Source organism: Microcaecilia unicolor, chromosome 3 (genome assembly GCF_901765095.1).
Source record: "Microcaecilia unicolor chromosome 3, aMicUni1.1, whole genome shotgun sequence".
In the NCBI taxonomy this organism is placed as follows: Eukaryota; Metazoa; Chordata; class Amphibia; order Gymnophiona; family Siphonopidae; genus Microcaecilia; species Microcaecilia unicolor.
The window spans coordinates 277,084,226-277,111,282 of NC_044033.1; the positions used below are offsets into that span (position 1 = coordinate 277,084,226).

General features: G+C 43.8%; 1 protein-coding gene across 1 annotated transcript in view; it reads right to left on the bottom strand.

Annotated features, from left to right (window-relative positions):
* Positions 1 to 27,057, bottom strand: part of CEBPZ (CCAAT enhancer binding protein zeta) — a 194,236-nt gene that overhangs the window by 119,394 nt on the left and 47,785 nt on the right. Inside the window, exons 5-7 of the mRNA XM_030198102.1 lie at positions 18,610 to 18,698; positions 15,750 to 15,803; positions 12,979 to 13,081 (exon numbers count right to left, since the gene is read on the bottom strand). Coding sequence (XP_030053962.1) covers positions 12,979 to 13,081; positions 15,750 to 15,803; positions 18,610 to 18,698 — 246 coding nt within the window. The remainder of the gene's footprint in view (positions 1 to 12,978; positions 13,082 to 15,749; positions 15,804 to 18,609; positions 18,699 to 27,057) is intronic.

Sequence of the window (27,057 nt, forward strand, 5' to 3'; positions counted from 1 at the left end):
GTTCATGCTGTTGTCTTTTCCAAGGTATGTTCTTGTGTCAGTTTTGAAAGTTGGTGCTGTTATGAAATTGTAGATTTGTTCTGTAAGTCCTGAGTGACTTATTAAGGGTTTTGTATCACTTCACAAAATATCTGGTGCTGGAGAGGTTTATGTTGCTGTTACCTAGATGACTGGGTGTCTGTGCACTGCAGGGATTAGCAGGGGGAGGGCTAGACCTAGGCATCTGTATGCCAAGGGGGTAAGGGAAAAGAAAGAGAGAGAGAGAGAGAGAGAGAGAGAGAGAGATCTGGGTGTCTGTGTCCTACAGGAGTCAGGATAAAAAGTTGGGTGTCTGATGGTTTAATAGTCGGGGAGGAAGAGAGACAAATGTCTGTGCTCAGGTGCAGAAGCTAGGGAGGATATGTTCAGGTGGAGGACAGAGAAAGCTTGAGAGATCTAGGAAGGGATTCAGTAATGAGGGATGACCATTAGGAGATAGCTACAGAGGTCACCAAGAAAAAGCTATGGGGGTATATACTATGGGGAGAGTTTGGAAGAGGTGACAGAGAAAGCTGTGTGTGTTGGAGGAAGAGATTTTGAGAGAGTGCTGGGGGAGGCAATGGGAGCCATGGTGGATGTGCGTGTGCCATGAACAAGGACACAGATAGAACAGGGTGGGGGAGGGGGGAGGGAGACAGAGAGAGAAAGAGAGAGTTGGGAGGAGGGATTGTCCACCCTCGAAAGGCAGGTTACATGGAGCTCAAGCAGCCCATAAGGAACATTACTACTGAGGAGGAGATTCTCCAGCAGCCCTGTTGGTGGAATCAATTTAACATTTTAAAGTCTGGTTCATTTTTTTTTTTTTTTTGGGGGGGGGGGGGGGGGGGGGGGGGGGGGGGGGGGGGGGGGTTGAAGAGTTGAGAAAGCTATTCCAGTTTGGTGGGGAAGAGACTGTTGGGCTACTGCTGGGAAGGGAGGAGGAGGGGCAAGAATTACATAGTAGATGACGGCACATAAAGACCTGTACGGTCCATTCAGTCTGCCCAACAAGTTAAACTCATTTTATGTGGCACTTTACTTTATATGTATACCTGACCTTGATTTGTCCTTGTCATTTTCAGGGCAAAGACTGTAGAAGTCTGCCCAGTACTAGCTTTGCTTCCCAATTACCGGCGTTGGCACCCAATCTCCGTTAAGCTTCTGTGGATCCATTCCTTCTGAACAGGATTCCTTTGTGTTTATCCCACACATCTTTTATTTCCGTTACCATTTTCATCTTCACCACCTCCCGCAGGAGGGCATTCCAAGTAAACACCACCCTCTCCCTGAAAAAATACTTCCTGGCATTTTTCCTGAATCTGCCCCCCTTCAACCTCAATTCATATCCTCTAGTTACTGAGAAAGGCTACTGCTTGGAGGCAGGGGAAGAGGAGAGATTCAGAGGCTACTGTTGGGGGCAGGGATGCAACACCAAGGCTGCTGGGGTGGCTTGATGAGGAATAGGCAGAGGTTAAAACCTGCAGGGGGCGGTCACGTGGTGTGATGCAGGAGTGAAGTCGCGTTGGAACTGAGCTCCTGCGATTCCCCCATCATCTTACGCTATTAACAGCCTCAAAGGGGGAAAAACGAACTTTTGTATCGCCAGCCTAGCAACTTGGAGACCGGGGGGGTTTTTGTTTGCTAACCTTGTGAAGAAGAATGGCGGCGAAAACGCTTAGATAAGATAAAGAGAAAGGCAAGATCGCAGATTCCAAGATGGCGCCCGGACAGCAATCGCCGAATTCAAGCGTTTGCTCAGTATGGACGGCGGAAATTACCGCGGAGGTGACAGCTGCGGTAGAGGCGGCCCTTGATAAAAAAACTGCAAGCGCTGTTTGACCGCGCAGAATCCGCCCATGAACGGCTTGACGGGTTCCACCTCGATCTGGACCACATGCAACAGCGGATCAGTGACCTGGAAGACCGAGCAGCGACATCCGAACAACCTGTGGAGGCACTAAAGAAGAAAATAGTGGAGCTAGAAAATAAACTAGACGACTTAGAGAACAGATCTCGTCGTAATAATCTAAGACTAATCGGGCTCCCGGAACATATAAAGGACTCAGAGCTGGGCAGTTTCCTAGAAACCTGGCTTCAGAGCACATTAAAATTGAATAATCTGCCGGGCCCGCTGCGCATCGAGAGAGCACATCGGCTGGGGCCGAAGCGCCAAGGCGCGGCGAGGCCGCGGGCGGTGATAATGAAGATTCTCCACTATGGCCATAAACAGGCGATTTTGCAAGCTGTAAGGGCAGGAGGAGAGCTTCGCTGTGAAGGCCAACGGATCCTTTGCTTCCAGGACTATTCAGCACGAGTAGCGGCGGCGCGAAAGGAGTTTGCGCCCGTGTGTGCGGCCTTACACGAGAAAAAAATCAGGTTTGCACTGATATACCCTGCCAAACTGAAGGTGCAGTACGAGGGGGGAGAGAAACTCTTTGAAGAGGTGGCTGCAGCTAAAGAATTCCTTAAAAGTATTGCACAGGAACCTGCAACCTGAGGTTGAAAAGATGGCGTCCTACAGAAGAAAGTTCTTGACGGGCATGTGAGTTGAAAGAGTGAGACATGGACTAGAAGACTGTTAAGTATGGCTAGAGACTATACCTCCATACCTAAACTTTTGTTTCAAGGGAATAATTGGACAGAAGGGTATAAGGTAAACACCCGGTCTCAATAAATGGAGACAGGCATAAATACTATATGATGGGATCCTCCCCATGGAGCAGATGGTTAATTGAAATAGTGGGGGATAGGACACTATACGTGATGAGTTCCCTGTTGGAACTCAAGGGTTTAAAGATTGAAGGGGGGGGGGGGGTGGAGGGAATTCAGGGGGGGGAGGGGAGTGGGGGAATGGGGAGGGGGTGGGGGGCAGGTCTGTTTGAACATGACATGTAAATGGGGTAGGAGAAGACAACTGAGAAGTGTCGAGAATATACAAAGAAGCAGAGGGAGGTGTAGGCTGGGACACCTTTCTCTTTATTATAGGTTTAATCACATATGTGAGCCAACTGGGATAGGCTATGGTTAAGCTAATATCTTGGAATGTGGGGGGAATTTCCTCCCCAATCAAAAGAAGTAAGATTTTACAGACCTTGAATAGACAAAAGGCACATATAGCAGTGCTACAGGAGACACACCTAACAGCAACAGAACACAAGAAGTTGTGTAAATGGTGGGTGGGAGACTACGTGGAAAGTCCGTCACCAAATAGAAAGGCGGGAGTTATTATTTTATTCCGCAAAGGGCTTCATATTACAAAAAAACGAATAATTGCAGACCCGCTAGGAAGATATGTTTTCTTAGAAGCCCAGGTAAATAATCACCCCTTCTTACTAATTAATGTATATGCACCAAACCAATATGACAGGAGGTTCTATCAGACCCTGGTGAGACATGTGCATTCCTTTGATCAGATGCCTATAATTATGGGGGGAGATTTTAACTCAGTCTATGACCCATTACTGGATAGTACTGGAGCCTCTAGAGTAGGGCCAGTAAACTTGACAAAGGGAGTCCCACGGCTGTGCTCTATGTTAGATCTAGTTGATGCATGGCGCCTGTACCATCCGGGAGAGAGGGACTATACCCATTTATCTAGGGCACATGATACACTATCCCGAATTGATTATATCCTGGTTTCGGCAAATAGGATTCCTTGGCTACAACAGGCAGAGATAGGGCCAACACAGGTCTCAGACCACGCTTTTGTGTGGATTACGATCGGGGTGTGATGGGGATAGACTCCAGAGGCCTAGGTGGCGATTTCCCACAGAACTGTTCTATGACCCACAATTTGCCTCCTATATACAATCACAGTGGAAAGAATACTCAGAGTTTAATGAGAATAGTTATCATTTAGACCCGATACTATTTTGGGAGGCGGCCAAGGCCGTGCTGAGAGGAGCCATAATTTCATATCATTCATATAAGAAAAAATCTAGAGAGGCAGAGATAGTCAGGATGGGGAAGGTAGTGGGGCAGGCACGCCAGAGATTTGGAACTAACCCAACGCCCTTAAATAAATCAAGACTATTAGAAGCTCAGTCATCTTTGAACCAGTTAATACATGCCAAGCTAAAAAATCAAATTTTTATTATCGTTATCAGTTATACAAACATGCAAATAAACAAGGGAAATTGATGACACGACTGCTACAGCAAGTGGGTGGCTCCAGATATGTGTCACAAATCAGAGATACACAGGGGGGCACTCAGCATACTCTGGAGGGGTGAATGAAGTATTCCGGCAGTTTTATGAGGCTTTATATTCCCCTCCAGAGGATCAGGGGCTCCAAGCCGAGTGTTATTTAGCAGGACAATCACTGCCCCAGATAACAGAGATACAACAAAGTAGCCTTAATAGATTAATAACAGAAGACGAAGTGGGCTGGGGTATACGTGCTAGCCCATTGCATAAGTCTCCAGGAGTGGATGGACTCTCCTCTGAGTTTTATAAGCTCCTTAGCTCGGAGATTGTACCCTGCCTGACAGAGGTTTTCAATAAATGTATAGATATGGGGGGTCTACCAGAGTCTTTAAAGAAGGCACAAATCATAGTCTTGTTAAAACCAGGTCGTGACCCACTCTTAGCCAGTTCATATAGACCTATCTCTTTACTTCCTTTTGAAACAAAATTGCTGGCAAAGATTCTGGCAAACAGACTGGCACGGATCCTGCCGGAGATAGTGGAGGAGTCTCAGGTGGGCTTTGTACGAGAAAGATCAGTAGCTCGAAATATGAGACAGATTTTAGGAGCGTTGGAAAGCCTGCATGAATCATCAACCCCGGCCTTAATAATTAGCTTTGATGCCGAAAAGGCATTTGATCGGGTTAACTGGGACTTCATGTTTGCCTCCCTGAGGGCATTTGGGATAGAGGGGTTTTTCCTACATGCCATAGAAACGTTGTACCAAGGTCCTGTTGCGGAGGTATGGGTAAACGGGCAGGCTTCTGAAACATTCAAGATCGCCAGGGGTACCCGACAGGGATGTCCCCTCTCGCCCCTTCTTTTTGTGTTGGTACTTGACCCTCTTATAAGAGAAATACAGAATATGAGGGAGGTGAGAGGGGTACAGATACAGCAAACTTCCTTTAAGATCTCGGCCTTTGCAGATGATCTCTTGACTATAATACAGGACCCCCAGGTGTCCTTGCCGTCCCTACTGGACATTTTTGCTGAATTTGGGGACTACTCTGGTTTTCGTCTCAATTTAGACAAATCGGAGGTTATGACACTTCACATGAGAGAGGAACAGTGGGAAAGTCTATGTTGTCCACTTAAGAGAGTGGGGGCTGCGTTTAAATATCTAGGGATCCAGCTCACCAAGGACCCCAAGCTGTTATATAGCGCTAATGTAGAACACTTGCTAGAAGACACCAAGAGAACACTGGGAAGATGGGCTGGGCTACCGATATCGTTGGTGGGCCGCATCTCCTTGTTTAATATGGTGCTTTTCCCTAAGTGGCTATACTTTCTACAGACAATTCCATTGTATCTCAAGCATCAGGAAGTGAAATCTTTACAAAAACTGATTTCAAAATTTTTGTGGGCTGGGAAACGACCCCAGATACGATTTTCACAACTGGTGAGGCCTTGGAGAAACGGGGGGATGGGTATGCCGGACATTAAACGCTATAACGTAGCATGTTTATTGCGCCACTTGGGGGATTGGTATCTGCAGAGGGAGGATTATACCCCATTGGAGATAGAAAAAGCAAGGTGTAGCCCCTTAAACTTGATGTATGTCATACACGGGGCATTGAAGGACCTACCTACAAAGTTGCGGACTAGTGTATTGGTGTGGCCCTTAAAGGCCATATGGAAGGACTTGGCTAGGCTGTGGTCCTTTGACCCTAGATGTAGTAGATTGCTACCCCTCCTGGGGAATGAGGCGTTCCGTCCAGGGGATGAAAATCCTATAGTGAGATCCTGGGGGGAAGGGGATAATGTATTTCTACACTATTGGTTGGAGCCCAGTGGTAATCTTAAAACAATGGCTGAATTAAACCTAGACGTTGCAGATTGGGGGGTATGTTTTGCATACGAACAGCTTAGACATTATATAGCTTCACTCCCCCAAGCTGCACTTGGTGTTGATTTGACCACTAAGATGGGGGAATTATTTGAGATGATATCAGAGGATCCTATCTCGATATCCGTATTACATAAAAGGCTGTTACTGGCTAGGCCACAGGGAGATCTCACACAAGAGGCAGCAAAGTGGTCAGCAGACACACAAAGAGGGATCACACCGGGAGATTTGTTGAAGGGTTGGAGAGGAGTCCTGAAATGGACGCAAAATGCAAACCTTCGAGAATGCCAGGTCAGAGTGATACACAGGGCATATACCTCTCAGTCTCGATTGTGTCAGATGGGATACATAGAATCTGCCCAATGTAGACGTTGTGGTGCGCTGGGCAATAATTTCTATCATGCTTTTTGGAAGTGCTCAGCTATAACAGCCTTCTGGACCAGGATAGTTAAATATTTAGAAAAAATAGGAGGGAAAACGGTTAATCAGCAGCCTACGAGTATTCTGTTGGGTTGTCACGCTCCAGTAGAGGGGGGTACGAAAAACCAGAATATAATGGCCCATAAGGCTTTTTTGGTGGGCATGAAGTGCATACTTGCTAACTGGACACAAGAACTGAACCCCTCCTTTTGGCAATGGAGGAATCGCTTACATGACTTACTTATGATGGAGCTCCAGGACTCTCTGATTAGCCCTCGGACACAAAGCAATTTTTTCCTTACCTGGGAAGGATATATTAACACCCTGTCCCATAGGGCGAGGAGTCATATTATTAATAAACTTGGAGCATTGTCCAAGCTTCCCTCGGCAACTAATGGAAACTAAATGGGAATAGAGTCTTTTTTCTACCACCTTTTAGGAATTGGGAAGATAGTAGAGCAGACCAAGGCGGGGGGGGGGGGGGGAGGGAGGGCTTAGGAGGGGGTTATAGGGGGGGGAAGTCTACTTGGAGTTATATTAGCCCTCCCTAGTGGGATATGGACATCTTCCGGGGAGGGGTAGGAGGCCATCAGACCACAGGCCCCCTGGCTCTCTTACGGAGGGGAGTAAATTCATGCATTATGGTTTGATCTTCATTCAAGGCTTTGTGAATACACAGCTGACACCTGAAGGGGATTATATTTTTTTGGGGGTCAAGCATTTGAATATAGGTTGTTAATTGGTGGAGGGGAAAGATGGGGGGGGGAAGGGTTGTAGGGAAATTGTTGTTAATAGATCTTGTTGATTAAATGCCAGTTAATAGTACAAAGGGGGGGGGGGTGGGGATAAAGTTAAAAGATTAATGGAGATGAGTACTGTCGTAAAGTTTTGGTACTTGGTGAGTGTTGATTCATTGTAGAGACATTTACATTATGTAAACACCATTTTTGTGCTTCATTAATAAAAACTGTTGAAACTAAAACCTGCAGGGGGCATCCTCTTCAAGGGGTAGGTGCATTTCCTGTCCTCCCCTAGCAGCTGCAGTTTTAACCTCTCTACCATTGCCTCAGCAACCACAGCCTTTCACCATTGCCAGATACGCTGTAGCTGGATGGGTGGTTGAAAGGGAGAAGAGCAGTAGCCTCCTATTCACTTCTTCACTGCTACTGTAATAGATATCTCACTGTACATCACAATGAGCACATTATGAATATGTGATTTATAAATGTGCATAAATAAATTCCAGTCGTTCCAAATCTGGCTCCTAGAGCCTAAGAAAGTTTGTTGAGGCCTGATTTTATACATTTATATATCTAAACAAATTGAAGAGGTAGCAAATGTTCAAGTGATTGGTATGTATTAGTGATTGTAGTTTTGTTTGTATGTGGTTTGTATTTTATTTTGTTTTTATTAATGTGTTACAGATTTTGTATTTTAATTATGAATGTTACTTTGTACTCCGCTTATACGTGGAATATAAATTAATAAATCTTAATCTTCTCCATCCTTCAGCATCAATCTCCAGTTCCCTGCCTGATAGATCCACATCATGAGGTACAAAGACTGCTACGCAGGGGCTAGATAAATTCTACCATTATGCCTATCATGTTAGAATTACCACACCTAAGTGCTGAATATTCCAAGCACAGCCAGAAAGCCATGTTTGCTTAACTGCAATGTCATCTATAGTGAAGATACTTATCTGTAGCAGGTATTCTCCGAAGACAGCAGGCCTCTAATCACTAGGCCATTCCTCCACTCAAGGGAAAGGGAATGGGACTTGATATACCACCTTTCTTCGGTTTTTGCAAATACATTCAAAATGGTTTACATAGTATATACAGGTTCTTATTTGTACCTGGGGCAATGGAGGGTTAAGTCACTTGCCCAGAGTCACAAGGAGCTACAGAAATCAAAACCAGCCAGAATCAAAGTCCGCTGCATAAACCACTAGGTTACTCCTCCACTCCACTTTGATAAGCCCCAGTTGCATCATCATTCTATGGTGGTGAAATCCGCTCTCAAGAGAGATAGGAGTTCTAGAGACTATGCCTCTGTGCCCCAGGCAGAGAAGCTAGAACCTTAGACCCATCTAGGAGGAAGATGTTCCAGGCCACTATGTTCGTGTCCCATATACAATCTTATCAACTCTTCACGAGCGTGTACTTGGTGCATAAGTTGATGGACTTGGCTGACTCTCTCCCACTGGAGCAGGCCAAGTCGGTTCGCCAGTTGGCCAAGCAGCAGAAGGCATGTTGTTTGTTCTTGACCAGGGGCACCTATGACACTTTTGACGTGGCATCCAGGATCTCTACCCAAAGTATTGCAATGTGCAGACTCTCATGGCTGAATGTTTCTGACTTAGAACATGTGGTTCAGCAGAGGTTGGTCTTGACATCCACTGCTGCTCGTTGTGATCTTCGGCAAGTCACTTAACCACCATTGCCTCAGGTACAAATTTAGATTGTGGGAAATACCCAGTGTACCTGAATGTAACTCACCTTGAGCTACTACTGAAAAAGGTGTGACCAAAATCCAAATCCAGATGTGTTGTGGATTTATTTATTTGTTACGTTTGTATCCCACATTTTCCCACCTATTTCTAGGCTCAATGTGGCTTACATAGTACCAGAGAGGCATTTGGAGACTCCGGTGTAAACAAATACAAAGTGATGTTGTGGTAAGATAAAGTTCATGTGGCATAGCCACATTAGGGAATCATACAACAGAAGAGTTGTGTTATGTCCATTACGTACTTTAGTTTTCTTGTGTTGCAGAGATCAGGCATTTATGTTGGATTGGTAAGGTATCAGATACGTGGAGGGGCATAATCAAACGGCGCCGGCCAACCGTATTTTCGAAAAAGATGGCCGGCCATCTTTTGTTTCGATAATACAGTTGGGGACGGCCAAATGTCAGAGATGGCCGGCATCGGTTTTTGCCCATAATGGAAATCGAAGTTGGCAATCTCAAAACCGGCCAAATCCAAGGCATTTGGTCGTGGGAGGGGCCAGGATTCGTAGTGCACTGGTCCCCCTCATATGCCAGGACAACAACCGGGCACCCTAGGGGGCACTGCTAAAAAGTAAAAAAAAAAAATAGCTCCCTTACCTTGGGTGCTGAGCCCCCCAAACCCACTCCCCACAACTATACACCACTACCATAGTCCTAAGGGGTGAAGGGGGGCACCTACATGTGGGTACAGTGGGTTTTGGGTGGGTTTTGAGGGGCTCCCATTTTCCACCACAAGTGTAACAGGTGGGGGGGGGGGGATGAGCCTGGATCCGCCTGCCTGAAGTGCACTGTACCCACCACAACTGCTCCAGGGACCTGTATACTGCTGCGATGGACCTGAGTATGACATTTGAGGCTGGCAAAAAAAGTTGTTTCAAGTTGTATTTTTGAGGTTGGGAGGGGGTTAGTGACCACGGGGGGGGGGGGTCAGGGGAGGTGATCCCCGATTCCCTCCGGTGGTCATCTGGTCAGTTGGGGCACTTTTTTGGGACTTGGAAAAAAAAAAGGGTCCAAATAAAGTGGACCAAATTCTCGTCAAGGCCGGCTTTCTTTTTTCCATTTGGCCATCTCAACGCATGCCCCCTTCCCACCCCGTCCTGCCTTCGCTACTGTTCCGACACGCCCCCTTGAACTTTCGCCAGCCCCGTGACGGAAAGCAGATGGAGCCGGCCAAAATCGGCTTTCAATTATACTGATTTGGCCGACTTCAGGAGATCGCCGGCCATCTCCCGATTTGTGTCGGAAGATGGTCAGCGATCTCTTTCGAAAATCAGCTGGATAGTGTCAATCTTCTTGGGCAGGACAGGGACTGACAAGAGGGACTCCCAATTCCGAACAAGAACTTCCTGGAGTACCATGTGGAGAGGGACAGTTACAGCCTCCTTAGCAGGAGACTTGCAGTCCAGCACCTTGAGCATCTTGGCCCTGGGCTCATCCTCCACCTCTAAAGGAAATGGAATGGCCTCAGCCATTTCCTTCACAAAAGAGAGAAAAGATACCAGAGGGATTTTCTCCTTTCAAGTGGAGGAGAGGGTTCAGAGGGGATACCATAGGATTCGTCCTCTAAAAAGTACCATGGATCCTCCTCTGACTCCCATTAGCGCTCCTCACTGGTGTCAAGAACTCCTCATGGGAGGGCTTAGACCGCCTTGACTTAGAGGAACCATGTCCTCAAGAAGGGCATTGAGGAGTCAGTTCCCAGTTCACTCCAGCAAAGCTTCCTCCACCGACATCTAGGGGGTACTGGCCTGGGTGGCAGTCACCACTGCAGCCACACGCAACGCTGGAGTCGGAGGCCACACTGGGCTGAGGGTCAAGCAACGGATGGCACAGTAGACACAAGCATCCCTGATGCAGACACACACCATTGCAAGAGGCCATCCAGCAGCTCAGGGAACAAGGCCTGTATGTGCTTATCGGGGCCAACACCAGGAAAGGCTAGGGGGCCGGCTCCGAGACACGTTGCAGAACTGGTGGGGTTGGTAGATGAGTCTTGCCTGCTGGGAGACTGACGCATTGGCACTTCCTGAATAGAAGGGGAGCAGTGCTGCTAGCGTCGACACTTCTTGGGTGCTGAATTCCTCAAAGGTCCTTGAGCTTCCGGCACTGTGCATCGAGGGGGATCGATGCTTCTTGGCCTTCGCCTGAAGCTCAGCATCAAGGCTCCTCGGTGCTGAGGACAATGTTGAATCCTCACGCCGTCTCTGGGTCGGTTTCGATGCTGGGTGGTTCCGGGGCCCTGCACTACAGTCGGCACACAGACAGGCAGAGACGCACTTGATGCACTACTGCTCCCATAGGTCTCATAGCAGCCATGTGGACCAAGGCTCCCGATGCAGAACTCGACATCGATGCCGCCGTTGAGGAAATTGGACCTGGCTCCAAAAAGCCTCTCGCGTTAAGCCTCTCTGGCAACCTGGGTCCGCTTCTTTATCCAAAGGCAGAGGACACAGTTAGCAGGGCTATGGTCGGGTCCTAAACACTGAAGACACCAAAAATGGGTGTCGTTGTCCGAGATGGTCTGATTGCACCAGTTACAACGCTTGAAGCCACTGGGAACTTGAGTGGATATGGATGGAAAAACTTCTGCAGCCAAATCAAACGAAGCGATGGTGCCTCAAAAAGGAGCAAGGCACCAGAAAAAAAGGGAAAAATCCGTCCGAAGTCAAGGCCTAAACACCAAAGATCTCAGTTATCATGCAATGGCAACACTTAATGGCTGGACTCAGGGATCACAATTGTGGTTACCTGGCTGAGAACTGTGGCTAAGAATGGATGAAATGAGCTGGAAAGAGTATACAAAATATGGGGAAACAATGGGTAACTGACAGAGTTCATAGTGCTTTTCAATATTAAACGAGCTAGAAGCTCAAAAGAGCATAAGGAAACAGTCAGGTCAGGCCACTCTTCACCAAAAAATCAACAAGATCCACTGTGATACTGAGCTTAGAAGCTACATATTTGATAACAAACACTTTTTATTTACTTCTGGTGTTGTGGAAAAGTATAATCATGTAGACAATGCTAGAATCATAAGCACTCTGTGACACAAAATAGAAGTATGTACATGATACATTCATTTTAGTTGTCCTTCCCCCACCAAATAAAAAGCAGTTACAAGAAACACTACAGTAAAAGAAAGTTTGGAATTACATTATTATTTGGCGATGGCAAAGTACTCAAAAAAAAGAAAATATGTTTTCAAAACAGTGCTCAAGTAAGTTAACTGTAATCTTACCATATCTTGGGTTACTATTGTTTTTTATGAGCAATATTGGATGATCTTATAATGTACTATATGAAATATATTGCTATGAATGACCACTTAGCGTAATTTTTATAAACTAGGCAACATATAAATACTGTGAAAGCAAAATTTGCAGATCATAGGACGGAAAGCAAGCAAACAGAAACATACACTAGTTGGTGTAGAGCATGCTTTTGAAAGCTCTGCAAATAATCACAAGCTGTGTTCCTCTGCTGCTGTAACTAGCCCCCCTTCACATGACAGCCATGAAAGATATGAGGCCTGGAATTGGGGGCATGCTCGAAACTTGAAACTTTTTGGGAGGCCAAGAAGCAGGAACAATTAGCCAGATCCAAATGATAAATATTTAGTAGAAAATTCTCAACTTTTGCTTATTTTTCCCTGAACATTTCTTTCTCAATTTGTCTTTCACAAGTTGTAAGAAAGCACCACTACAAAACAGTCCCTTAAACTTTATTCGGGTAACCTCTGATCTACATAAAGGACATAACTAGTATTTTAGGAAGCAGAAGTATCCTTGCACTTGTTCTGTTATTAGCCTCTACCACACCCTAAAAACATTAAAGAGGAAAACAAATGGCTCCTCCAGTCTACTGTCAAGATATGTTCAGTCACAGCACAGGGTAATATCAACCAAACCACCAACAAATGTAACTTGGAGGCTAATACATTTGAATATAAAGCAATATGGTTAGGAATGAAAAGCACCCAATTGTATCAGATTTACCTTTGGTAATATGTAGTTTAGGATTTCGATAGACAAAACGATCCAAGAACCTCATTAAAGTGAAATCCTGCAGAGGGTCTCCTGAATACTGAATAGAATTGCCCTACAATGCAAACACAAAATTTTATATCTCACATCAAACCTGACTTCACAGCTGCTCTGAGTTTTGAGGCATTTCGGAAACTGCTTCTTTTGCTCCACTGGTTTTCCCATGGAAAACATTAAGATATGTATATATTGAGAAACCTTTAAAAAAAAAAGTGTCTGTAGTGAAATAAAATTGGTGCAAACACATGGGTGGAAAAAATCTCAGATACCTAAAATCTGTTACCTGGTGCCATGCTGAACCCAAGAGGAATCACCACTGCTGTAGCTACTCACCCAGGCAGGAGTGAAGTCTGATGATGCAGTTGGCCTAGGCTTCAGTTAAATTTGGCTAGCTTTGGCACAAATGGCCAAGATTTAGTCCTACATTGAGCTTCATCCTCATAGAAAAAGAGAACCTGAGGTGGAAGTGCAAGATGGGAGAAAAGGGCAGAGAGATTTGACAGCGAGAGTGTGATAATAAAGAAATGGGAAGGAATAGAAACTGAATGGAAAACTGAAGAAGAGAGGTTGGATAAAAGGGTAGAAAAAGAAAGCAGAAGGAAACAGATGTTGATAGAAGCTGCAGGGTAGGAAAGAAGAGGAAGAAATGAGAGAATGCGAAGAATAAAAATAAAGCAAAATAAAATAAAAACAAAACAAAAAAAACCCCAAAACCCAAGCAACTACCTCCAAACAGATTAAACTTTAAAAAATTAACCAAAAAGTCAAAGTTTAAGGAAAACTTTTCTTCCAGCTTCTAAAAATTTGAGTTGAAGTTCATATTTTGAAATTATCATCCACCCTTAAACAGTTAGTAAATGTGTTTTCAAATGCCAGGAGAAACAATTTAAAGCAGTATGAGAAAAATATAGTTTATTTATACAATATTTCTTTCCTCACCTTCATCAGAAAATGACAAAAGTTAATGTGTATTTATTCAACAAAAATATATCTGTATGTGGGATAAGAAAGCCAGAAAACATGTTTTGGAATATGGCATTCCTGTATACTGGGGGGGGGGGGGGGGGGGGGGGGGGGAGAAAATCACCTGCATCAGATGGCATACTGCAAACCTGACAGTGGTGCCAAGCAAAATGGTGGAGGTACTTTGAAAATGAGCCCCTAAGTAACTTTATAAGTCTAAGTGCTTTGAAAATACACCTCATAGTGTATCTGGATTTTCAGAAGACATTTGGGAACCTGCCAGGTACTTGTGATCTATACTGGCCACTGTTAGAAACAGGATACTAGAGCATGATGTGTGATATCTCAAGATTAACCCTGTATGCTTTATAGGGCCAATGTAAGTGTGAAAAGTTTTGCAGCTTAGTGGCCTTGTTCTGCAAAACTTAGCAATACGATACAAAAAAAGCTCCTGGCTCACTTAAACCCATTAGCTACACTTCATAAGTTTAATTTAGTCTCCTGTAGCTACAGTTTATAAGTTTAATTTAGTCTACTGACTTGATATACTGCCTTACTTACTAATACCAAAGCAGTTTATAATACAAGAAGTGTCAAGAACTGAGAAAGACAGAGAACCTAACACAAATCAATTAATAGGGGGATAACAGAATTAAATACAACTAAAGTAAGCAGTCAGGGATAAAGAGAAGCAATGACTAGAAGGCCTAGGTATTGGCTTTATAATCTGAAAAGGTTAACATAAAAACCTAGGTTTTTACCTCACTTTGAAGCAAGGGTAAGATCTTTCTAGTCCTGCTCAAGGGGTATAGAATTCTAGTGTAAAGGGCTGAAGAAACTGAAAGCAATGCAATGAGTAATTTAAAATCTAATTCTGGAGATGAAAGGAATCATCAAGTGTGAGATGAATGCATAGGAAAACATTCCTACCCAATAATGATTGCATTCGTATCAAGCAAAATCTGAAGGTCATCCTTATCCCCATTAGGATAGTGTAGAGGTCAACCACCATTCTTGCTAGTGTCAATTCATTACTGTGGTAGGGTCCAAAACTTGACTCCATCAGGCAACAACATTAGTTTTATTAATGAAATCCAGTAGTTGTGTGAAAGTAATTTTCTCTGCTACTATGGACACAAAAGGAAGGTTAGAGACTGGGGGATAGTCGGAGGGGATGGATGGGGCAAGGCATGATTTTTTTGGCTCAGTATAATCTAGCTTCTTTAGGAAGACTAGGAATTAACCACTGAATTGAGATCAGGTAGAGGAATGTGAGAATTTTCTTGACTAATTGGAATTGAAGGAGGTTAGCCATGGCAATGTATGAGAAATTGAAAAAAAATAACCCAGCTCCCTCTGCATGGCAGCAACAGGCTTAAAGAGGCTACAGTCTTCAGCACCCTGGTAGGCTCAAAACTGTCATCTCCTGAGTCCCACTACCTTCTCAAAATGTATGTGACCTTCAGGAACCTGGCCCCACTCCAGTTCTGATCCATCTCACAGATGCATAACCTATAAGGAGGCAGGATTGATCCTCACTTCCTCCTACCCCAATGCCGCTATCATTCAAAATGGCAGCACCTGAGCAATAGTGGGATCAGTCTTCCAAATAAGAAAGAAGCCATTTTTTTTAAATTTCATAGTAGTTCTTTTCCCCTGGTTAATCTGCATCGCTCCAAGACTAAACAATCTCACATATTAGTTGCAAACTTAAGCAAACCAAATATTGTGGTTAAATAATGTATTGGCATGGAACTTACCTGTAAAATTGTTTTTGCAAAAAGAGCCACAGAGGGATGAAAATGTTCAACAAACTAAAAAGAAAAACATTTTTTGTTTTGAGTTTTTCATAGTGAAAGCTGCCAGATTAATAGATGCATACTTCTGTTTAAATAAAACTTTGCAAGAATGTTTTTTTATTTGTGATTTGTCAATGCTGCTAGGAGCTGCACTCATCTACACAGTTTAGACTGAGTTAAATGTTTAAAGTTAAGCAAACTCTCTTCTCTGTCTTTGCTACTTGACACCAGGCGTCTTCTCAATTTCCCTATGAAAGCAGAAGATGCTAAGAACTTAAGTCCTGAAGCATGCTGAGTGGAGGAAGAGCATGAGGCATAAAGCAGTCTCAAGGCACTGATAAGCAAAGGCACCAGTGGACTGAGTTGCCACAGAATTCAAGGTAATGAAACACCATAAATGCATGTTGGTATGCAGTAAAGCTTTCTTGATGCATAAAACCGTTTGTGAGATATCCACACACTCAAGGCATGGAAGCTCCTACGAAATGGTAAGACACCAAACTGCTGCCAAGTCAAACTACAAAGAAGCCAATGTAACCTCAGAGAACTCAAGCAGGTTGGACATTATAACCAAACCTTTGATGATTAATGTAAAACAGGAATAACCAACAAACATAAGGCTCCTTTTACTAAGCTGTGCTAGCGAACCCCTTGTGGCAAATGCAACAAAGCCCAATCAATTCCTATGGGCTTTGTCGCATTTGCCACGGGGGGAAATCGCTAGCATGGCTTAGTAAAAGGAGCTCCTACTGAATTATTAAAGCGTATTTAGCATCATGGTTTAAACAGACCTACGATGATCTGATGCCCAGAGCAAAATTAACAGCACCTTCCAAATTTAAGAAAGAGTACTAAATGAGATAGAGTTTAATTTTGCAAAATAAGTGAGATAAAGCAAAAGTGATTATCTGAAATGCTTCACTGATCTATGAAAGAAAAGCAGGTGAGGATGAGAAGAATACAGTCTGGTAGCTAAGAAGGGTTCTGAGTTTTAGAACCCTACTACTATATTCTCACACAGATCCTTCAACTACTGAATTAGCTGATTCAGTGAACAGGTCTGGATTATGCAGTCTGGCTTTTCTACCTGTTTTTAGTCACTGTACTGAACTAGTCCCAAATGAAAATGAAATAGTTAAAATCAAATGCTGGAGTTCAAAACTTCATTCATACATTTAATCTAGCATAACTCCTGGAATAGCTAATTCAACGTCACTTCCTCTGGAGGTCTCATCCTCTTGCCTGTGACCTGTCTCTTCCCTGCCTCAGAGCAAGGGAAGACCAACCCCACTAATGTGGACGCCTCTATCAGTTCTACTGATACAAGATTCAGTGCTTTGACAGTTACAGGTTCTAAAAATCATGGCTTCAGTCAGCGATGTAAGGTCAAATTACACACTACCATGCAAAATTTTGCTGAAAGCCTCCTTGTGGCAGTAGTAGGAGAGCTCCCTATCTCCCACCCCACAAATTACTCCTAAAACTTAAAGGAGACAGTGGCAAACATTATTTATTTTTCAATAAGCTGATGTACTGCTTCCAGTCAGATTTCTCAAAGAAAAGTACTTCAGTCCCCACTCCCCCCTCCCCCCCCCCCCCCCCCCCCACAACAAGAGATGCACATAAGCACCTCCATTTCCACTGTTGGACTAAAGTCTTGTGATAATATTTGAAAAAACTTATCACAAGATTTTGGTCGAAAAGAAGACTGAACAATTGCCAACTGCAGAGTACAGTATTCTCTACTATCAGAAGCAGCAGTGGTGACAGACTCCCACTGCTCTGGAGAATAGGGAAGTATGGACTATAGAAGGAAGGGGTGACTGCAAAAAGAACTACAGAGAAAGAGGTGATATTTGGCTGCTGATTTATCTCATGTGCCATCTACCAACAGAAAGATAGCATTCTTCCTAAGAGCAAAAGGCTCACAAAAGAAATCTGTACCCTGCCTATCCGTGCTATATAAATATCGTTCACAGATGAATGGATGTTTTTTAACCTTAAGTGTTATGAACTGCTGAATCCTAAAGTCAAACTAGCCCAGCATCCTGTCTCTGACGGGGACAGGCAGCAGACATTACAAACATAAGTTAAACAGCCTGTGAGTGATTTGTCTACTTCCTTTCTAAAGCCTGTTAAACTACTTGCTTCCACACAACCCGTGGCAATACTGTCCACAATTTACTTCCCTTTATTTCTTCTAAATCTGAGGCCCATTAATTTCATTGGATGCTCCAAGTTCTGGTATTGTGAGATCTATTTACTTTCTTCACATCTTTCAGGATTTTAGACAATTCTGTTTTACCCCTGCCTCCTATGGTCTCTTTTAAGTTGAGGAATCCTAGAATACTGCTCCTCTACTCCTATGGAAGTTGATTAATAGCCATAGCCATCAATCTGGCCCTTCTCTGTATCTTTTCTTGATATACTAGTTACCCTCCTTGATATGAGATGACCAGAACTGTATATAGAAGAATTCAATGGATATGTATAATTTGATGTGTTCTGTTTTGCGCTAAATCCCCTCTCAGTTACTCCTAACATTCTATTAAACCAGATCAGACTCTAATACTACCCCAGTACTATTGGCTGCCATCACTTTTGTAAAGTGTTGCCTTTTTAAACTTTTGGGTCAACTTTTATTTTAGTGAGCAGTTTCAAGTTTTAAGGTCACGATAAGCCATACAACAATGGTACAGCATAAAAATATGCACAACGAAACAACAGACTGATAATTTTGCAAATCTTATTCTTGCTGCCAGTCCACCCAACTAGATAAAACAGAAAAGCAATTTAAGAGAACTCCATTAAGAAACCTTACCTTCTTGAGTTCCCAGAGACATGTATGATCAGCACCACAAAATAAAGGATTTCTGTTCAAAGGGTCATAAACACACAAGTTCTTTTCACCTAAAGCAATAACAAAAGGTTAATATTTCCTTAAACCAAACTGTGGGAAGACAGTATCATACAACCTGCTGATAACTAGCTGAACATAATAGCTAGATGAACAGTGGCAACTGAGTGGCACTGAATACATGATACAACATTGGAACTAGCCGGCAGTGTGTCTTGAACCAGAGGGCTTGCTGAAACAGAGAAAGGGTGCCCTACCTTATAAATTACAGGAGTGCACTGACAAATACAAGCAAAGACAGACTTTGGATTGGGTCTGATCCTACAGGCAGAAGTTAATGCACTCTTTGACCTTGAAACACAGCTTAAGGGAATACAGAACTACTTCCTCTGCAACTTAAAAAAAAGATACCTAGCCCCATGCAGGGAACTTAGTTGTCTTTGCATTGAACACAGAGGTACCCTGCTTTGGAACCTGAACTACTTGATCTACTAGAAATATTGGACTTAGGCTAGACCTGTTGTTACTGAGTCCCCAGAGAGCTATATGTGGCCTCATGTATTAGGGGATGACAGCATGGCCGAGTCCCTGAATTTCAATGATCTGGTTGGGAATCTGACAGAAAAGTTTATAAAATCAAGGCCTGCACAGTTAGATTACTGCAACATTGTGCATACAGGATTTACAAAGGCCCTGTTAAAAAAAAAAATGCAGACAGTGCAGAATGATACAGTAGGAATGATTTACTGAAGTAGGAAATCTGCTAGAGTGATCCCTTTCTATGTTCGGCTTCATTGATTGCCGATAGAGGTCAGAGTATTGTTTAAATTATGCTGCATGATTTTCAAGATTGGAAAAGGAATAGCTCCTGTCTATATGATTCATTTACTTGATTTCTCATGTGTCTTCCACAAACATTCTTTATGATCTTTGAACCAAATATATTTTCCAGATCCTAAAGAGATAAGATCAAAGAGACTTTTAATTCCTTCTTTTCTTATCAGGCAGTTAAAGCTTCAAATGTACTATCAGAGAATTTAAGAAGAGAGTATAATTTTATGCTATTTAGGAAAATAAACCTACTCTTTCTTGTGAATGTCACTTCTAAACTGATGTAATCTAGATTTTATTTGCAGAAATTAAAAAAAATTTTGTATGGTCCTAGGTGTTTTACTCGGTTTCTCTTGTGATCCGCTTTGATTACAGATTGTAATGTAATGTAAAAATTTAACAAGTATCTTTGTGAGGAGCACAATGAGCTTGTGAGAGGCACTGCTGCTGGAGAGAAAGTTTTCTTCACGTACTGTGAAAATTTAATCAGCTCACTTACTTGAGGTTCAACAATGTACATTTATATACATTTCTTAGTCTACCAGCACAAAGGATTGCATTCTCATCAGCCTTTGAACATAACACCAAACAAAAGGAAATTTAAGATTATCAGTGTGTGAACTGCCTTTCATGCCTTAATTGTAACTAGATGTACTGAAAAAAATGTAATGGATGAACAAACAGATGTGTTTTGATTATTAAAAAATTTATTCATGCCTGTTAATTTCCTCTCCTTGAACTCTACTAGACCAGTCCATACCAATGGGTTCTGTCCCCCTACCAGCAGATGAAGGTAGAAATACAGAACTATTCCAGTGACATCACCAGTAGAATGGCTGGTGCAGGCTGGAATTTCTCAGTATACTATTGCCAAAGCTGATCAGGTAAATATCAATTTGAACCCCTTAGGAAACCATTGCAAAACCTGATAAACAGAACAGAACTGCTGAATGTATAAATGTATTGCATAAACAAGCCTGTAATATTTTTTCCTTTGGAATAAGCAAGATGACAGGCAGTATGCCAGATTTCTGAGGCTGCAGACTTCCAGGGCGGGCCCTGGACTGGTCTAGCAAGATTCAAGAAAAGGAAATTAACAAGAATAAATACATTTTTTATCCTTCCTTTTCATCATGCAAACAACTCTACTGAGTGTTGGAAGACAAGGTTCCCTGTATGACAGACCTAGAAAAGACAGTATTGCCCCTGGCTATCAGTCTTGGTTTTTTCACTGTACTCCTTTGTGAAGCACTACATGTTGCTGCTTTGAAAATGTCCAATGTTGTAACTCCCTAAGCCTCCACCAAGACGTCACCATAAGCTGCCTCAAAGGCTAACTTAATCCAATGTGCTATAAAGTACCTGGAGACTGCCTCTCTCTTCCTCAGCCTCTAGAACACAGCAAGGTCTATCTGACTTGCAGGGAGGAGTTAGTCATCATCAAACAGTGTAGCAAAACCCTGAGCACATTCAACTTCTGAATGCTCTTTTAGGCCTCCAAGTCTCAAACTTACGAAAAGGCAGCAAGGCAAACCATCCGGTTAAGGTGGAATGGGGAAACCACTTTCGGCAAAAAACAATGGAAATATTCTGATGGAAATAGTATCTTCCGAGAAAGGCAGATACGGATCCCTGCATGATAAAGCCTGCAGCTCAGAGCCCTGCCTCCCCAAGCAGATTGTAACACAAAAATAGCCACCCTCAGATTAAGATCCCATAAGGATGCTCGCTTCATGGGTTCAAGTGGCACCCCCACCCCTTACCCCAGGTACTAAGGACAAAATTCAGATCCATTTTGTGGAGGAACTGCCTGGAGAAGGGGACAGGTGTGCTTCACCTCATGTAAAAAGCAGCCTACATCAGCTTGGGCCACCAAGGAAGTTCTCTGTACTTTTCCATTGAAACAAAGAGACACTACCTGCAATTTAAGGGAGTTCAGAATCCTTGTACATAAGCACCGCCAAGGGTCCATCAAGCCCAGCATCCTGTCTCCGAGAGCGGCCAATCCAGGCTTCAAGAACCCGGCAAAACCCCAAAAAATAAAAATAATTTTTTTAATAATGCTCAATGGACTTTTCCTTCAGGAATCTGTCCAAACCCCCCTTAAATTCCGTAAGGCCAGCTGCTGTCACTACATTCTCCGGCAACAAGTTTTAGAGTCTGAGTACACGCTGAGTAAAGAAAAACTTTCTCCTATTTGTTTTAAATCTACCATATTCTAGCTTCATCTTGTGTCCCCTGGTTCTATTATTGTTTAAAAGTGTAAACAAACGCTTCACATCTGTCCGCTCTACTCCGCTCATTATCTTGTAGACTTCTATCATATCACCCCTCAGCCGCCTTTTCTCCAGCTTGGAGCTCTAACCTTCTTAGCCTATCCTCATAGGGAATTCGTTCCATCTCTTTTATCATTTTCGTTGCCCTTCTCTGCACCATCTCCAATTCCTTTATATCTTTTTTGGGATATGGCGAACAGAACTGGACACAACATTTGAGGTGTAGTAATAGTAGTAGGTGTGGTCGCACCATGGAGCGATACAACGGCATTATAACATCCTCGTGTTTGTTTTCCATCCCTTTTCTAATAATACTCAACATTCTGTGCACTTTCTTAGCCACCGCAGCACACTGAGCAGAAGTTTTCAACCTCTTATCAACAATGACTCCCAGATCCCTTTCTAGGTCTGTGACTCCTAATGCAGAACCTTGCATGACATAGCTGTAATTCGGGTTCCTCTTAACCACATGCATCATTCTGCACTTGTCAACATGTACATAAGTACATAAGTAGTGCCATCTGGGAAAGACCAAAGGTCCATCTAGCCCAGCATCCTGTCACCGACAGTGGCCAATCCAGGTCAAGGGCACCTGGCACGCTCCCCAAACGTAAAAACATTCCAGACAAGTTATACCTAAAAATGCGGAATTTTTCCAAGTCCATTTAATAGCGGTCTATGGACTTGTCCTTTAGGAATCTATCTAACCCCTTTTTAAACTCCGTCAAGCTAACCGCCCATACCATGTTCTCCGGCAATGAATTCCAGAGTCTAATTACACGTTGGGTGAAGAAAAATTTTCTCCGATTCGTTTTAAATTTACCACACTGTAGCTTCAACTCATGCCCTCTAGTCCTAGTATTTTTGGATAGCGTGAACAGTCGCGTCACATCCACCCGATCCATTCCACTCATTATTTTATACACTTCTATCATATCTCCCCTCAGCCGTCTCTTCTCCAAACTGAAAAGCCCTAGCCTTCTCAGCCTCTCTTCATAGGAAAGTCGTCCCATCCCCACTATCATTTTCGTCGCCCTTCGCTGTACCTTTTCCAATTCTACTATATCTTTTTTGAGATACGGAGACCAGTACTGAACACAATACTCCAGGTGCGGTCGCACCATGGAGCGATACAACGGCATTATAACATCCGCACACCTGGACTCCATACCCTTCCTAATAACACCCAACATTCTATTCGCTTTCCTAGCCGCAGCAGCACACTGAGCAGAAGGTTTCAGCGTATCATCGACGACGACACCCAGATCCCTTTCTTGATCCGTAACTCCTAACGTGGAACCTTGCAAGACGTAGCTATAATTCGGGTTCCTCTTACCCACATGCATCACTTTGCACTTGTCAACATTGAACTTCATCTGCCACTTGCACGCCCATTCTCCCAGTCTCGCAAGGTCCTCCTGTAATCGTTCACATTCCTCCTGCGACTTGACGACCCTGAATAATTTTGTGTCATCGGCGAATTTAATTACCTCACTAGTTATTCCCATCTCTAGGTCATTTATAAATACATTAAAAAGCAACGGACCCAGCACAGACCCCTGCGGGACCCCACTAACTACCCTCCTCCACTGAGAATACTGGCCACGCAATCCTACTCTCTGCTTCCTATCTTTCAACCAGTTCTTAATCCATAATAATACCCTACCTCCGATTCCATGACTCTGCAATTTCTTCAGGAGTCTTTCGTGCGGCACTTTGTCAAACGCCTTCTGAAAATCCAGATATACAATATCAACCGGCTCCCCATTGTCCACATGTTTGCTTACCCCCTCAAAAAAATGCATTAGATTGGTGAGGCAAGACTTCCCTTCACTAAATCCGTGCTGACTTTGTCTCATCAGTCCATGTTTTTGTATATGCTCTGCAATTTTATTCTTAATAATAGCCTCCACCATCTTGCCCGGCACCGACGTCAGACTCACCGGTCTATAATTTCCCGGATCTCCTCTGGAACCCTTCTTAAAAATCGGAGTAACATTGGCTACCCTCCAGTCTTCCGGTATTACACTCGATTTTAGGGACAGATTGCATATTTCTAACAGTAGCTCCGCAAGTTCATTTTTTAGTTCTATTAATACTCTGGGATGAATACCATCAGGTCCTGGTGATTTACTACTCTTCAGTTTGCAGAACTGACCCATTACATCCTCCAAGTTCACAGAGAATTTGTTTAGTTTCTCTGACTCGCCTGCTTCAAATACCCTTTCTGGCACCGGCGTCCCTCCCAAATCCTCCTCGGTGAAGACCGAAGCAAAGAATTCTTAATTTCTCTGCTATGGCTTTGTCTTCCCTGATCGCCCCTTTAACACCACTTTCGTCCAGTGGCCCAACCGATTCTTTAGCTGGTTTCCTGCTTTTAATGTACCAAAAAAACTTTTTACTATGTATTTTCGCTTCTAACGCTAACTTTTTTTCAAAGTCCTTTTTTGCCCTCCTTATCTCCACTTTGCATTTGGCTTGGCATTCCTTATGTTTTATCTTATTATTTTCAGTTGGTTCTCTTCTCCATTTTCTGAAGGATTGTTTTTTGGCTCTAATGGCTTCCTTTACCTTACTGTTTAGCCACGCCGGCTGACGTTTGGTCTTTTTTCCTCTTTTTCTAATACACGGAATATATTTGTCCTGTACCTCTAGGATGGTGTTTTTGAACAGCATCCACGCCTGATGCAAGTTTTTTACCCTGTGAGCTGCTCCTTTCAGTCTTTTTTTCACCGTTTTTCTCATTTTATTATAATCAACTTTTCTAAAGTTAAACACTAGTGTATTTGATTTTCTAAGTTCACTTCCTTCAATTCCAATATCAAAACTGATCATATTATGATCACTGTTATCAAGTGGCCCTCGCCCCGCAACCCCCCCCCCCCCACACTAGATCATGAGCTCCACTAAGGACTAAGTCTAGTATTTTTCCTTCTCTTGAACCAGCTGTTCCATGAAGCTGTCCTTGATTTCATCAAGAAATTTTATTTCCCTGGCATGTACCGATGTTACATTAACACAGTCAATATCCAGATAATTGAAATCACCCATTATTATTACATTGCCCATTTTATTTGCTTCCCTAATTTCCTTTGACATTGCTGCGTTTGTCTGCTCGTCCTGGCCTTCTGCAAAAATGCCCAAATGGAGGGTAACTAGGGCTTCCAAAGGAACAGACTTTGTACCTTACATCAACACTCAAGAGACTTTCCAAACTCATATGTAAGCCAAAGAGGTGGATTGTCTATGGTCTCTAAGGAGAGTAGACATAATCGTCGCTGTGTAACCTTTGTTTCTCAAACGCCTCCTTTCAAGGGTCAAAAGGGTCAAGCCAGAAGGGATCATCTTCCATCATGAGTGGCACTTGGATCAAGGTTCATTTATTTGATATACTGCTTATTATAGCAAAAACTAAGCAGTTAACAAAAGTTTAAAAGCTAGAAAATACTTCACTAGTAAGAAAGGCCCATTTCTGAGGCCAATGAAACGGGCGCTAGCAAGGCGCTTTCGTTACCATCCCCCTCCCCTTGTTGCTGGACTTACCCTCCGTGCTTCAGGGTGGTCGTGGGTGCCTCGCCCCGCCCCACAACGTAGAGAGTGGCTGGCTGGCTGGCTCGCTGCCTGTGACCTACAGCCTGCCTGCCTCACTCCCTCCGTTCGTCCTCATGTAGATCGATGTATGCCCCGCCCTCGCGTCAAAGGTGATGACATCGAGGGCGGAGCGATGCGATTGGTCAAGTGTCATTGCTACGCCCTCGACGTCATCACGTTTGACGCGAGGGCGGGGCAAACAGTATTGGGGATAAATTCCGATCTCTGCCGCCTCACAAACCGGAAGTTGCAGCTTCATTAGAACGTTGAGGTAGCGAATTATGTGCAGAAGGGGCGTGGCTGCGGGCGGGTCTATCAGTACGAGTGAGTGGTGCCTGAGTGACAGTGAGTGGTGACAGCCTAAGTGCAGGGCTCCAGTGTTTCCCTGCCACAGAGTGAGCTTCAGACTGTTTGAGGTGAGAATTATTTATTTAGATAAAGGACAGAACAGGTGCTGTGACAGGACTTTGAGTGAGGGAGAAAACCTCAATGGTAAGTATTTGCTGGGAAATTGCTTTAAATCTGGAGAAAGGTAGACTTAGAATTAAACACGTAACCTCAAAGTCTAATTTTAAGTTACACTACTTGTTTCGCAAAGTAAGTTCAGGGAATAGTTTTCCATTCCAGCATTTGTAGTCTCTGTTACAATTCCAAAGGCTAGCATTTAAAGGGATTACTAGTGTTTCAGTAAAGAACACAACTGCCTGGTTGCCCTTGCCCGCTACTGCCACACACTACAGCCGCCCTGGGCCCCTGGTGAAGTGACAATCCTCCCCGCCACTGTGTCCTGTGCCGGCTCCGCAGTTTAAAATGGTGGCCGCAAACTCTCGCAAGACTACTGTGAGAGGTTGCAGGCGCCATTTTAAACTGTGGAAGTGCCGAGGGCAGCTGCAGCGGCTCGCTCAGCAGCAGCATCGGAGGGACACGCTGGACATGGAGGAAGGTGGGAATGGAGATTGGGGGGAAGGAATATGCCGGATATGGTAGAAAGTGAGTTTGAGGGGGGCATGCTGGGAACAGAGGAATGGGGGAGGAGAGATTGAGGACCATTCTGGCCTGGGTATGGAGGGGGTGTAAAGGGAGATCAGGGGGCCATGGTGGAAGTGGAGATCATGGAACGTGCCGGGCATGGAAGAATGTGGGAGGAAAATGGAGGAAGGTGGAAAGGGAGATTAAGGTGACATGCTGGGCACAAAGGAGTGAAGGTGGAAGGAAAAATCAGGGGGTGGTGCTGGAGAGGAGGGAAGGTTGAAAGAGATTGGGGAGATGCTGGAGAGGAATGAAGGCGGAAGGAAAAACCAGGAAGAGATGCTGGGCAAGAAAGAAGGGCAGACAGGAGAGATGCCTGGCATACTACTACTACTTATTTCTATAGCGCTACTAGATGTACGCAGTGCTGTACACTTGATGGAAAGGAAAGAAAAGAAAAGAAGGGAGATGTTAGAAATGGGTGGGGGAAAGAGATGGAAGTGCTAGGTAGAACCAGTAAAAAGAGGGAGCTGGAAGACTGAGGATGAGAAAGAGAGATAACATTTTAGAGGCAAAAAGAGTGTGTTTGAGGAAGCTGAGAATAAAAAAAGTGTATTGGAGGAAGCCGAGAATAAATAAAATAAAAAAAAAATCAATGTCTCAGTGGAAGAAATTAAGGAGGAGAGAAAAACATGGCAAATGGACAGGAGGCCTTGGATAACGATCTAAGAAATAAGAAGGAGCA